We start from the raw sequence: 15,205 nt of genomic DNA, 5'->3' as shown, positions 1-15,205 counted from the left end.
TTGAGGGTCCATTTTTGGGTTCTCTGTTCTGTTCCATTGATCTGTGTGTCTGTTTTTGTGCCATTACCATACTGTCTTGATGATTACAGCTTTCTAATAGAGCTTGAAGTCCAGAATTGCGATGCCACCAGCTTTGCTTTTCTTTGCAACATTCCTCTGGCTATTTGGGGTCTTTTTGGTTCCATCCAAATTTTAGGATTATTTGTTCCATTTCTGTGAAAAAAGTTGATGGTATTTTGATAGGGATTGCATTAAATGTGTAGATTGCTCTAGGTAGCATAGACATTTTAACAATATTTCTTCTTCCCATCCATGAGCATGGAACGTTTTTCCATTTCTTTGTGTCTTCCTCAGTTTCTTTCATGAGTATTCTATGGTTTCCTGAGTACAGATCCTTTGCCTCTTTGGTTAGATTTATTCCTAGGTATCTTATGGGTTTGAGTGCAATTATAAATGGGATCAACTCCTTAATTTCTCTTTTTTCTGTCCTGTTGTTGGTGTATAGAAATGCAACTGATTTCTGTGCATTGATTTTATATCCTGCCACTTTACTGAATTCCTCTATGAGTTCTAGCAGTTTTGGGGTGGCATCTTGTGGGTTTTCCACATAAAGTATCATATCATCTGCAAAGAGTGAGAGTTTGACTACTTCTTTGCAGATTTGGATGCCTTTTATTTCTTTTTGTTGTCTGATTGCTGAGGCTAGGACTTCCAGTACTGTGTTGAATAGCAGTGGTGATAGTGGACATCCCTGCCGTGTTCCTGACCTGAGGGGAAAAGCTGTCAGTTTTTCATCATTGAGAATGATATTCACTGTGGGTTTTTCATAGATGGCTTTTATGATATTGAGGTATGTACCCTCTATCCTTACACTGTAAAGAGTTTCAATCAAGAAAGGATGCTATCAGATGTTTATTCTGTATCTATTGAGAGTATCATATGGTTCTTGTCCTTTCTTTTATTAATGTAGTATATCACATTGATTGATTTGCAGATGTTGAACCAACCTTGCAGCCCGGAAATAAATCCCACTTGGTCGTGATGAATAATCCTTTTAATGTACTATTGGATCCTATTAGCTAGTATTTTGGTGAGAATTTTTATATCCATGTTTGTCAGGGATATTGGTCTATAATTCTCCTTTTTGATGGGGTTTTTGTTTGGTTTTGAATGAAGGTAATATTGGCCTCATAAAATGAGTTTGGAAGTTTTCCTTGCATTTCTATTTTTTGTTAAGCTTCAGAAGACTAGGCATTAATTCTTCTTTAAATGTTTGGTAGAATTCCCTTGGGAAGCCATCTGGCCCTGGGCTCTTTTTGGGAGATTTTTGATTACTGCTTCAATTTCCTTGCTGGTTATGGGTCTGTTCAGGTTTTCTATTTCTTCCTGTTTCAGGTTTGGTAGTTTATACATCTCTAGGAATGCATCCATTTCTTCCAGGTTGTCTAAGCTGTTGGCATGTAGTTGCTCATAATATGTTCTTAAAATTGTTTGTATTTCTTTGGTGTTGGTTGTGATCTCTCCTTTTTCATTCATGGTTTTATTTATTTGGGTTCTTTCTCTTTTTTTTTGTTAGGTCTGGCCAGGGATTTATCAATTTTATTAACTTTTTCAAAGAACCAGCTCCTAGTTTCGTTGATCTGTTCTGCTGTTCTTTTGGTTTCTATTTCATTGATTTGTGCTCTGATCTTTATTATTTCTCTTCTCCTGCTGGGTTTAGGCTTTATTTGCTGTTCTTTCTCCAGCTCCTTTAGATGTAGGGTTAGGTTATGTATTTGAGGACTTTCTTGTTTCTTGAGAAAGACTTGTATTGCTATATACTCTCCTCTTAGGACCGCCTTTACTGCATCCCAAAGATTTTGAACAGTTGTGTTTTCATTTTCATTTATTTCCTTGCATTTTTAAAATTCTTTAATTTCCTGGTTGACAGGAAATTAGATTTGTTCTTTAGTAGGATGCTCTTTAGCCTACATGAATTTGAGTTCTTTCCAACCTTCCTCCTGTGATTGAGTTCGAGTTCAAAGCATTGTAGTCTGAAAATATTCAGGGAATGATCCCAGTCTTTTGGTACTGGTTGAGACCCAGGGTGTGACCTATTCTGGAGAATGTTCTATGTACACTCGAGAAGAATGTGCATTATATTGCTTTGGGATCGAATGCTCTGAATATATCTGTGAAGTCCATCTGATCCAGTGCGTCATTTAAAGCCCTTATTTCCTTGTTGATCTTTTGCTTAGATGATCTGTCCATTGCAGTGAGGGGGCTGTTAAAGTCCTGTACTGTTATTGTATTATTGTTGACGTGTTTCTTTGATTTTGTAATTAATTGGCTTATGTAATTGGCTGTTCCCATGTTAGGGGCGTAAATATTTACAATTGTAAGATCTTCTTGTTGGATAGACCCTTTAAGTATGATACAGTGTCCTTCCGCATCTCTTATTATAGTCTTTGGTTTAAAATCTAATTTGCTATAAGGATTGCCATCCCAGCTTTCTTTTGATGTCCATTAGCATGGTAAATGGTTTCCCCCCCCCCCCACTTTAAATCTGGAGGGGTCTTTGGGTCTAAAATGAGTCTCTTGCAGAGAGCATATTGATGGGTCTTGTTTTTTTATCCAATCTCATACCCTCTGTCTTTTGATTGGGGCATTTAGCCCATTTACATTCAGGGTAACTATTGAAAGATAGGAATTTAGTGCCATTGTATTGCCTGTAAGGTGACTCTTACTGTGTATTGTCTCTGTTCCTTTCTGGTCTGTGTTACTTTTAGGCTCTTTGCTTAGAGGACCCCTTTCAATATTTCTTGTAGGGCTCATTTGGTGATCACAAATTCTTTTAGTTTCTGTTTGTTCTGGAAGCTTTTTATATCTCCTCCTATCTTCACTGACAGCCTAGCTGGATATAGTATTCTTGTCTGCATATTTTTCTCATTTAGTACCCTGAATACATCATGCCAGTCCTTTCTGGCCTGCCAGGTCTCTGTGGATTGGTCTGCTGCCAATCTAATGTTTCTACCATTGTAGGTTACAGACCTCTCCCCTCCTCCCCCAGCTGCTTTCAGGATTTTCTCTTTGTCTCTGAGATTTGTAAGTTTTACTGTTAGATGTCGGGGTGTTGACCTATTTTTATTGATTTTGAGGGGGATTCTCTGTGCCTCCTGGATTTTGATGCATGTTTTCTTCCCCAAATTAGGGAAGTTCTCTGCTATAATTTGCTCCAATATACCTTCTGCCCCCCCCCTTCTTCTTTTGGGATCCCAATTATTCTAGTATTGTTTCGCTTTATGGTATAACTTACCTCTCGAATTTTCCCCTTGTTATCCAATAGTTGTTTATCTCTCTTTTTCTTAGCTTCTTTATTCTCCATCAATTTTGTCTTCTATATCACTAATTCACTCTTCTGCCTCATTTATCCTAGCAGTTAGAGCCTCCATTTTTTATTATACCTCATTAATAGGCTTTTTGCTTTCTACTTGGTTAGATTTTATTTCTTCAGAAAGGGTTTCTTTAGTATCTTCTGTGTTTTTTTTCAAGCCCAGCTAGTATCTTTATAATCGTTATTCTGTACTCTAATTCCGACATCTTACTAATGTCCATGTTGATTAGGTCCCTGGCAGTCAGTACTGCCTCTTGTTCTTTTTTTTGAGGTGAGTTTTTCTGTTTTGTCATTTTGTCCAGAGAAGAACAGATGAACGAGAGAAAAAAATGCTAAAAAGGTAACAATGACCCCAGAAAAATATACACCAAACAAATCAGAAGAGACCCAAAATTGGGGGGGGGGGGAGAGAAAAAAAGAATATGATCAGGCTGGTGACTAAAACAGAGCCACACACTAGATTTTGGGTATATTTTGGTCTGTTAGAAGAATCTGCATCCCAAAATTTTAAAAAAAGAAAAACTTATATATATACACAAAAAATAAGGTCAAATGCAATGAAGGGATAGAATATAACTGTAAAAATGAAAATTAAAAATTAAAAAAGGAATTGATAAGAAGTTGGTTGAAAAAGGAAAGAAGAAAAATAAAAAAAAAAATTAAAAAATTTAAAAAATTAACTTTGAAAGACTAAGGAATCGTGGGGAAAAAGCCATGAATTCTAGGTGCTGTATTCCCCTCGCGCTGGAGTTTTGCAGTTCTCATTGATCGGTAAACTTGGTCTTCGCTGGATGTTCTTGATGATCTTCTGGGGGAGGGGCCTGTTGCAGTGATTCTCAGGTGTCTTTGTCGGGCAGGATTGCACCACCCTTGCCAGGGGGCCAGGCTAAGTCATCTGCTCGGGTTTGCTGTCTGTGGCTTTTGTTTCCTGAAGGTTTTCCGTGCAGCTCTAGAGGATGAGAATGATAATGGTGGCCTCCCAATCTCCCGCGCAGAGCTGGAGCCGAGAGCTTGGGGCCCACTCCTCAGTGTGCCCTCAGAGAAAAGCAGTTAATCGCTGTCTCCCTGGGCTCCGGCCACACTGCGTGCTCACCAGGCCTGTGACCGAGCATTTCTGTCTCTGGCGTCTCCCATTTGGAGTCTCCAAACCCCGCAGATTCCTGTGGCACGTTCCCATGCTGCTCCTCCCGGGGGAGGAAGGGGCTCTACCCAGATCTGCAGCTTGTTGGGCCCTGGCTCCAAGAGCAGTGGCCCGACTGTGCCTTGGATCACGGTTTATGGCCACCCCGAGCTGAGAGCCCACTCCTTGGCTCAGTCTTTGCAGCCGGCTTCCCCGCTCCGATACCTGGGAGCTCTGCTGCACTCAAGCAGCCCTGGTCTTCCTGTGACCCCTAAGGGTCCTGAGACCGCACTGTCCCAGCGAGGATTCCACGCCCACTTAGGCACTGGAGCGAAGTCCCTCACCGGAGCAGACTTCTCAGAGTTCCAATTTTGTGCTCCGCGGCTCTAGCACTTGCCAGTAGCTGGCTGATGGCGGCTCCCTCCCCCCGCGGTCTGTCTTCCCATATATCGCGTCAGATTCACTTCTCCATATAGCCTACCTTCCAGAAAGTGGTCGTTTTTCTGTTCATAGAGTTGCTGCTATTCTATTCTTCGATCTCCTGTTGAGTTCGCAGGTGTTCAGAATGGTTTGATAACTATCTAGCTGAATTCCTGGGACCAGACGAAATTTAGGTCTCCTACTCCACCATCTTGGAGCCCTCCCCCCTTTTGTGTTTTTCTTACCCTGTAAACTTCCTCTGCTAATTCAAGGACTCCTTGCACACATGACAGTACAAATTTAAGCGGCTTCTTCTAGCAAGATTTCCGCTATATGCAGGAACTTAAAATAGATGTGTGAATTTCGTAGATAACTCTGTATGTGAAAAAAGGAGTTTTAAAATTGTGGTATGTTTGGGCATGTTTGAATCTGCTGTGTGCAGGCAGGCTGTCCATTCTTTATGCAGTTAAACAGTTTTTGAATGGGCCCTTTCCACTTTTGGATCAGGCTGTCACTTCTTATTCGTCTGCTCTGATAAGTCACGTTGGTGACATTGGTCGACTACCAAGTGCATTTCCTCACTGGCTGCTTTTCCTTCTCCTCTTCTCTTTTTAGCCGTGGCTGTCCACCAAGATTCAGCCTTCTTCTAGAGAGCGGTGCCTTCTGACCCTCTCTTACATCCTGCTTTTTCTTCTGACGGCTTTGGGATTTGAACTTACATGTTATGCCATTTTTTAAAATTCAAATTTTGAGCTAATTTGATACTTGTAGAAAAGTTGCAGAAGTAGGATAGGGAGTTCCTCCATTTTTTCCCTTCACCTCGCTTCCCCCAGTGTTAAGATGTTATATAACCAACCATTTGTGACGGTGCTTTGGTCAAAACTAAGAAATTACCATTGGTACAGTATCAGTAACTGAACCACAGACCTTATTTGAATTTTGCCAGTGTCTTCACTAATGTTTCTTTTCTGTTCCAGGATCCAATCTGGGATCCCACATCATATTTAGTTCTATTTTCTCCTTGGTCTCCTCCAACTGGTGACAACTCCTCGGTCTTCCCATGTCTTCTATGCCCTTGACACTTTTCAAGAACACTGGTAGTTGTCCATTTTGTTGCTCAAAGAGCTCTGGCTTTCGCCATTAGGAGCATCTTGGGTCGGCTCCTTTGTCCTTTGAACACGCTCTATCCTTTATTGTGACGCAAGGTGTGCCCATCTCCTTTTGTACTTCCCTTGCCCCAGCTCTGGAATGAGCCTCCTCTCCAGGGAGCCCTGGTTTCTTTCTTGGAAGAAGGGCATTTAGAAACCAACACTGGGGTGCTGGGTGTGCTCTTTGGTATCAGGTGTCATGACTTGTAGGCCCTTTCAGCAGGTAGAACGAGGACATGTATTTACACCCATGAGTATGTGTATGTTTGTAGTTCTTGTTCTGTTACGTGTGTGTGTGTGTGTGTGTGTGTGTGTGTGTGAGAAAAGCCATAAGTTTATACTCATTCCCCCTGATTCCAATCTAACACCAGAGTGTAGCTTTCCTCTATTAATGTATAACCTCTTCCACCCACCATGAGAAGCCTGGCTCTCATTGTCCTTAGTTTTACAGTATTCAGTCAAGATACTGTTCCGGTTACTCACTTCTTTCTCCCCACCCCTCCATCGTGGTGTGATAGTTAAATTTATTTTTTAGTCCTTGTGTTCCACATTGGGCTCCCTCACATCTTGGTTGGTTTAATGATTTTTGTTTGTAACCGTGTGAAGGGTGTGAAACATCCCTGAGGCTCCTAGAGTCCCCATACGAAAAGGTGTCCCCGAAGGAGGAGGGTCAGGCTGCCTCACCCGTGTTCTCCCAACTCCGTTTCCTCTCCTTGCCCCCCAGCCCCCATACGTAACCAATCTCTGTCATTTCTGGCTTATCCTTCCTGTGTTTCTTTGGTTTTGTGCCATTTTAAACTCATCCGATTTGTGTGAAAGGTGGTCCAGCCGTGCGTCAGGGGTTGCCACGCCTGCTTGCTCCCCGCGGGCCGCTCCTCCGGGAGCAGGGCGACCCTGCTGCTGAGAGGGTGATGAAGCCGGCAGCTCGGTGTGTTCAGTACCTTCGTACTTTTATATTTTGGCCACTTGGATATAACCTGGTTACATTTAAAGTTTGACTGGTAGCTTGGTTAACATCTAATAAAGCAGAAGAGGGCTAGGAAAGAGTGTACCTTTTCCTACACCATCTTATCCACTCGCCTTTAATACCAGATATTTTAGTCAGTTTTTAACCACACAAATACTACATCTACTCCTTGAGGGAAAGAAAAGAAAGCTTATACATAAGGATAAGGTCCCCTTTGACCTTTGTCCCCACACAAAACTGTTTTTATTATCCTTTCAGAGTCTTTATACTTTTTGAAACATACGTGCCTATAGGGAAAAAAATGTATGTTGTTTTATAAGATGCGAGGTTTTTTTTTTTAAACATAAAAAGGTATACTTTACCTTTCTTCAGCTTGATTTTTCACTCACGTGTCAAAAAAAAAGTGTTCATTTCGTATAGATAGCCCCACTCCATTGTTTTGAACACCTGTAGAGTATTTTTTGGTGACTGTCCTTATGTGTGACCCTGAGCGCCCAGGTGTGGATCAGCAGTGGGGTCCGGGGCTGCAGCCTCTGCCCGTGTCTCATTGTGAGCAGCACAGCCCCGTGCTGTCCTGAGTAGCTGCCACTTTCCGTGTCCCACCAGCATCGTCTCAGAGTGTCCTTTCTCTGCTGGTCACCAATACTTGGTATTTCCTGTGTCTCAAATTTGGGGCAGTTTGAGGGTAAGGAGGGATACTTAGTTTTGTTTTTTTTTTTTTAAGATTTTATTTATTTATTTGACAGAGACAGCCAGCGAGAGAGGGAACACAAGCAGGGGGAGTGGGAGAGGAAGAAGCAGGCTCCCAGCGGAGGAGCCTGATGTGGGGCTCGATCCCAGAGCACCGGGATCATGCCCTGAGCCGAAGGCAGATGCTCAACCGCTGTGCCACCCAGGCGCCCCAGATACTTAGTTTTAATTTGCTTTCCTCTGAAATAGGGAGTGTACTTTCATGTAATTATTAGCCTTTTACATTTTTTGTGTGGTTTGCTCATTTTTAACTGCTTTCTTTTTCTTATTAATTTGTGTGAGTTCTTTTGTACATTTTAGATTCTTTCATTTAACCAGTATTTATTGATCTCTTAGATGCCTAGGCACTGCGGTAGGTGCTGGGGGGATAGCAATGAACAAGGTTTCTAATTTCACAGAAGTTAAGAGGAAGTTGGACCAAAGAAATCAAAATAAATCAACCAGATGATGTAGGTATTAGTAAGTGCTATAAAAAAAAAGAGTAATGGTAGACAGTGTGCTCGAGTGGAGGGGACGCCCCAGTTTCCCCTACAGACTTCATCCTTGGAGTAGTTGCATTGAGGCGGGGTGGCCAGGGAAGGCTTCTTAGGGAAGGTGGGGTTGGAGCTGAGGTCTGAATGACGACAAGCTGGCCATGGAAATGTCCAGACAGAACCACATGTGCTGGGGCTAATGAGAGAGGGGCACAGGGTCGCAGGAGATGAGGTCAGGTCATCGCAGGCTGACACAATGCAGGTGACTGTCAGGGACGGTCCTCAGGAGGAGACGTGAGGTCTGTTTCAGGAGGACGTTTCTCCAGCTCCTCCTTTCCTGTCTAGGCTAGGTGACCAAAAAGAGCTTTGCTCTGGGGATTTATGCATCAAGACTTGATCATTGGGTTTTGTGGTTGTTTTAAGGCATAGGCTTTTTCTTTAATAAAGGAAAATTTTCTGTTTCAGATTACCTAGGAACAGTACGATTTGGGGTTATCACAAATAAACATCTTGCGAAACTGGTATCCTTAGTACACTCTGGAAGTGTGTATTTACATAGACATTTCAACACATCACTTGTAAGTATTTTGAAATCACATTTATATTAGCGCAGTGGTTGTTAACCTTGTTTAGGTCATGGACTTCTCTGAGAATTGGATAAAATCTATGGGCACTCTCCCTAGGAAAGTGTACATGATTTTGTATGCAAATTGAGAGTTCCTGCAACTCCACGCTAGAGCCCGTGTCCCTGTTTACGAACCCATGCATTAGCGGGCTCTCAGATGTAACATCTAGAAATTCTTTGTTTATATTCTTCGACTTTGGTACAGCCTCATTAGTTTTCCTCCTTGGATGAAATTGCAGGATTATTCTGTTGGAGAATTGTTCCTCTGGGCCCATGTTCTCAGAGGTCAAGCTTCCATTGGGTGATGTTCTTTGTTCATTTGTTCCATTCATCAGGAGGAATCATGTGACATGCTCTTCTTCTTAGCTGATGAAATGGATTTTGAAGTTCTTGTTCAGTCACAGCGAGAAGTTGATGGCTTCTCACCCCAGAGAGCCTTGGTTTTCCATTGTCGTCTTTGTTCCCTGATTTCATTTGCTTTTGGTGAACCAAGCCCAACTCAGCTATTTCTGAGCTTTTGACCTGTATCCTGCTCAGTCCTGTGCCTCTGCTCGATTTATTGCTGCTGCTCCAGTCCCATCACTGAGAATTTATTTTCCTTATTTTCTGTCTCTAACTTCACTGACAGTGTGAGTGACTTACGGGTTGAGTGAAGACCAGTATCTGTGTAACACGTGTACCCAGCCCATTGAACTTGCACTCCCCTTGACTCAGTGTGTAAGTCTCATGCCTGCGAGGGGACCATTAGGTCCTCTCCGGGGTGCCCCCTTGGTTGCCAGTCCCCCAGGCTTCTGCAGATCCCTAGGAGCCCAGATGCTGTGTTTTATTTCTTGTAGTTTATACTGCAAGAGTCAGTTGTACTTTTGTGTTTTCCAAATAGAAATGTGTATATGATATTTGAGTATGTTTTTTTAAACTCCCACCGTCCCACTTCGAGAGTCACTGCTTTGCTGATTTCTCTGCCGCCCGCCCCTCTCCTTGTGCCTCCGAGCTTCTTACTTCCTCTGCGTCCACTGTCATTTTCCTTCATCCTCCTTTTGTAGCATGCTGTACAACCAACATGTATCGTATGGATTTAGAGGGGAGGGCACTGAGGAAGGAACATAGAACCGAGAAACTAGGGCTGTGGTAATGGCCCTGACAAATGCACTGGGCTTACTGCATCAGGTCTGTAGTTCTTAAGGTTGGTTGGTTGGTTTAGCAGCAGAATTCCTTTTATCAAATGAAATACTGGGATACCAGCATTTTAACCAATAAAACCAGTGGACATCTTTGTCAAGAGGCAATTTAATTCTCTTTCTTGGAGAGTATAAAAGATCTCATACTGTGGAACCCTCCACAGCACTTTTTTTGGGAGTTTCATTTGAAACCCAGTGATCCATATTGGAATTTCAAACAAATTTTATGTTGACCTACTTTGGTTGTTACAGAGAAACAAAGCACAAAATCTTAAGTGTCTCTTTCCCTTCATTCCCTACACATAAGTGTGATCTATGGCCTTGTACACGTTCTGGGTCATTCGTGGATTCTTTCAAGTATGTGCTGAGTTCCTGCTGTGTGCCAGGTGTTCCTCTAGTCACTGGGGGTGCAGGTGACCAGAACAGCTACAAAGCACGGCCCTAAGGGAGGGTCTTCTCCCACCATTATGAGCCAAGTTTTGGGGAACCAGCATAAAAATCTAAATGATCCTTGACTTTATAACTTCCATTCCTGTAGGTATTCATTGATCCTTTTACAGTAATCCTTTTATAAGAACCCAATAAAATGTAATTGCTCCCTTTGGCCAGGGTGGAAGAGGTCATTGTTGCCCGCAGCAGATCGGGAGAGTTCTTCATTGATAGAGGAGTCCGCTAAAGGGAGCAGGAGGACTCAGTGACCTGAGAGTCACCTCTTTGCAGACGCTTTTGCTCTTTCCAACCACCTGTGAGGAAATGCTCTGTCTGCAGAAGCAGGGGCAGGTCACGTCCCTGAGTCATCTTGTCTGCACCTGGGTGGTGGTGGGGTGGTTGGGGGTCTCATGAGCCTGGCTTGCCTTCAGCCCTCCCTGTGTTGTCCTTCACAGGTCTTTCCCAGGGAAGCCGTCAACTACACAGCAGAGAACATCCATAAGTGGGCCTTAGAAAATCGAGAGGCACTCCTCCGATGGCTGCGGCCCCATGGCGGCAAGAGCCTCCTGCTGAACAATGAACTGAAGAAAGGGCCAGCGCTTCTTGTATTTATACCTTTTAATCCTTTAGCCGAAAGCCACCCTTTAATAGATGAGGTAAGAGTCATAATGTTTAAAGGTGTCTCATAGGGAGCAGTAAAACCTCATGAACTTGGACGTCTTGCTCCACGTTCAGAGTGATTTCCACCAGGAACCGAGAGCCTGCCAGGAGTGGCAGCTGCGTTTCTGTGGCATTACGCCTCCTTCCCATAAATGGGCAGGAGAGTGTGTGCCGGGGATAGGATCCATTGCAGCCTCTCTGGCCACATTGACTGACAGCTGCTTGGGTCTGGCGGAGTTGGTGAGAACAGGCATAACCAAGCTGCGCCTCCCCCGGGTAGGAACAGATGTCCCTTGTCCTGCCAGGACCTACTGGGGGAGTGGGATAGAGGGGATGGACAGCAGCACAGGCAGGGTTCAGTGTGGCCTTGGAGATGCCGTTGTTGGGGGGTTGGGCCTGACTGCAAGCCCTGGCCATCCTCAACCTGGCAGCCAGGAGCAGCAGTGGTGATACTGGGCTCCCTTGTTTCTCTAAGCCTTTCCTTTCGCGAAGATAAGCAGAGCGGTTTCCAGAGACAGACCCTGTCAGGAGTCTGCCCCTCCCTCCTGCTTTTCCTGTTTCAGCTGGTGCACTCACTCTCTCTGGGTGTGAGTTTATTTTATACATGGATCATTTGGAGGCACTTAGAGTAATAACAATTACCAGAGAGCGCCTGGGATGGCTAAATTGGATTTACTGGGGGGGTTTATTTTTTCCTTCCCTCAAGGATCCCTTAATTGGCCAAAACCAATTTCAGACATCCAGTGTACCACTGGCCGGGCTAACCAGACACTGCCTCTGCCCGAACCCCTCCACGTGAGCCTGATGGTCTTCCTGGAGGCGACAGGGAGACGGGGTTCTTGCCCAGCCAGACTCCTGACTTTGCTACTCTGGAGCCTCATTGTGAAAGTTGTTATGCCTGCTGCTACCCTGGCTTAGAGGAAGAAAGGAGAGAAATGAAATAGCTTTGTTTCTTCTCCTCTGATTAGGGAGGACTTGAAGTAATAAGAGTTACTTTCTTGAGAAAATCTTCACTACACAGATATTTTATGAACTGAGACACTCTCCCAATTTACTAGGCCTTTTTCTGCATCTACTATTAAGAGCCTTAAGGTTCTTTGTAGGAAAGTTGGGATTTTCAACCAAGGCATTAGCTATGGTTTGGGATTTTCACTTTGACTTTTAAATTTTCTTTGTGGAGCATTCCATCTTGAGTGATTTGGGCCAGAGTCCTGGGTAGGGTAGTGTTTTGTGACTGGAGCCCAGTTCTTCTCTCCAGGGGCCATGGTTGGATTTAGGGCCCTGGTGGGAGGACACTAGCTTTCCCGCCTTTTTCCCTGGCTCTCCCTTCTCTCCCCTAACTCCTCCATCTGTGGCGAGGCCTTCTTCTTTTTCTTTTTTTTTTTCTTTAATCACTTTGTTCCTGTGGCTGCTTTCCTCAGAGCTCGGAGTGTCCCTGCAAGATGAGTGGATCCCCCTAAACCTCAGAGTATGGTTGGGATTGTTGAAAACCAAATGTCATCTTAGCAGTATTATGGATTACTTAGCCAAGTAAAATGTTCTGTGCAGTACATTTCCTTCTTCATTTCACGTCAGTTTAGCAAATGTTTATCGAGCGCTGTGTTAGGGAGCCGTGGGGGAGAAGGATGGACAAGACGTAGCCTTACTCTCATGGTCTCGGAGGCTGGTCCAGGAGGGCCGCAGGAGCTTGCTTTTTTTAAATTCAAGGTGGAGGAAGGTCAGCGCCAGGCCCGGGTCAGGAGGAATTGGAAGAGAGGGCACTGTCCCAGGAAGCCAAGGGTGGGCAGGGGTGAGGTTAGGAGAGGCTGTGGGCGTGGCAGGTGCAGGGGACAGACTTTGGGGCGGCCAGGATGTGGATGGGTTGAGAGAAACTTAAGGGAAGGCGCAGCCTGAGCAGAGGCACAGTGGTGGGGAGGTTGCTGCAGGTTCAGCCTTAGCAGGTAGTGTAGGTTGTGTGGCCCCTGTAGGGGCTGCCTGGAGAAGACCCAGCTTGGAAGCCTGAAGAGGAGAGGCTGTTGGGTGCTTCTTTGAGGACTTCAGGATTAATCATGGCCATCACAGTGCCCGTGACAAAGCAGAGCTGTGTGTTCCTGTTACTCAGGTTTTCCAGGCAGCAGTGTTCCAGGAGTGTGGGAAGTAGTCAAGTCTGGAACTTGGGTGCTGGTGGGGGTGGGAAGTGGGGTGTGTGAGCAGAGTTAAGGAGGCCATCAGGGTTGGGTCAGGTGAACATCAAACTTGGACATTTCCAGGCTGAGTTCTAAACTCATCAGCTCCTCAACCACAGGAGAGTTTAAGCCTTAAGCCTTTTCCCCACGACCACCTATAGGCCCAACTTGGGCAGGCAGTTGAGGAAGCTTACATTGTGGAGAGAGGTCAGTGTCCCATGAGGGTAGTAGCATTGGGGCTTGCCAGGCAACAGGTTTTGAGGCAGCCATAGTGGGGAGTGTGGTGGGGGGTAAAGAAGAGGACGGTCATGTGCTGGCTCCACTGTGAGCCCCGTTCCAGGACCAGCAGCTGCTGACACATGCACAACCCCCCCACCCCATGGGAGAACACAGCCTGTCCTGCACACGGCGTCCGGCCACTGACCCCTGCGTCTCTGCAGAGAGTCCTAGAGAGGTCATAGGACATCTCGGTGTGCTTCTCAAAACAGATGCGCCCTGCAGCCAACAAGTCCGTGTGCCTCATTTTCTGCTTTCCCAGCACTGCTCTGAGGCATTCCCAGGGTGAGCCTCGTGAGCAAAGTCATGGTTGTCTGGTTCTGACTTAAAAATTTGTCCGATTAAAGAAAATGGAAGAAAGCATTTACAGCACAAATATTTGAAGTTATTTGCCAGATTTTCCTTATTAGTTCATGTGAAATTAAGTATGACCTCAAGCGATTCCCATGTAAAGATGGAATTGGACTTGCATTTGCAAAACTGCCCCGTGTGTGAAAGTATAAAGTAAAAACCAGTTCAGTTTATAGGAGAAAAATGAGAATGCCTCATTTTTAAGAGCATTATTTTATACAAAATATTTTCTTCAATTAAACATATCCTTTACGTGGGTCCTTTGGTTATGAGCAATGTTGTGGAAGGAGATGAGGGAAGAGAGGACTCCTGCTGTCCTTAGTGTACTTCTACTTGGACGTTTTATAACAGATTATAGTAAGTACTTGATTTCTGTGGGATTTTTGGGGGGGGTGCAGGGGGCACGGGTGGGAATGGTAACCTTTGTGTCTTTGGGTGTAAAGCAGTGCCCAGATGGGGCCAGAGGGCAGCTGGGCTCCTGTGGGTCATATGGGCCTGTCCTTATTAGTGTGATGTGCTGTCAGAGCCTTGTCCAGAAAGGGCTGAGATGTTTTTGTGTGGGGAAAAAAATGAAACACTGGTTTATCATCTAAAGGGATCTTTCTTTTTTTATGCCCGAGAACTATTCAGTTTATTTTTCTTAGAAATGCATATGTCTTGAATTAACACTCTCTATAAATACCATGTATAAAATTTGGGTATTTTTTTTGAAATTGGATAAGTACTCATTAAGTGACTTCACAGACACACAGACACACACACACACACACACACACACACACTTTAATGAAACAAAATCGCGAGTGACTTAACACCTTTTAACTGACTGGCAAGATTTGCTCCAAGTTAGCACATGATTCTGTTTTAGGGAGTAGATGGACTAAATGCCTTTGGATTATTATGACTTGTTTTTCTTATGAACTTGGGTGGGTAGTGAAAGGTACTCAGTTTGGAAATAGTCTTAGAATGAAATGTAAATCTAATCAGGCTAATACTGATCTGAGGGTAGAGTGGTTAATCTCCCCCAGGAAGTGGGAATTGGGAATGTGTATGTTACCCCGAGATGTGATTCATTCACCATATGATCTTTGGCATTTGTTCTGTGCCTGGCTCTGGGGAGAACAGGAGAAATCAGACAGGGTCCTTGCCCATGAGGGTCCTTAAGCTTGTGGGGAGGGATGGCACCTCAGCAGACACTTACTTGTGAGACTCTGTGGGAAGGGCTTTGGGGCCCCGAAGATGCAGAACCGAACTCCCAGGTGAGGTAGGG

The 15,205-nt window shown here is 44.5% G+C and overlaps 1 protein-coding gene across 3 annotated transcripts in view; it reads left to right on the top strand.

Annotated features, from left to right (window-relative positions):
* The window catches only part of TXNDC11 (thioredoxin domain containing 11), a 64,731-nt gene that overhangs the window by 36,480 nt on the left and 13,046 nt on the right, over positions 1 to 15,205 (top strand). For all 3 annotated transcript variants that reach the window (XM_026520312.4, XM_048224806.2, XM_057315682.1), the window contains 2 exons: positions 8,717 to 8,829; positions 10,939 to 11,139. In XM_026520312.4, coding sequence (XP_026376097.1) covers positions 8,717 to 8,829; positions 10,939 to 11,139 — 314 coding nt within the window. The remainder of the gene's footprint in view (positions 1 to 8,716; positions 8,830 to 10,938; positions 11,140 to 15,205) is intronic.

This window comes from Ursus arctos, unplaced genomic scaffold (genome assembly GCF_023065955.2).
Source record: "Ursus arctos isolate Adak ecotype North America unplaced genomic scaffold, UrsArc2.0 scaffold_2, whole genome shotgun sequence".
Taxonomy (NCBI): Eukaryota; Metazoa; Chordata; class Mammalia; order Carnivora; family Ursidae; genus Ursus; species Ursus arctos.
This window is presented reverse-complemented; position numbering and strand designations above follow the sequence as displayed.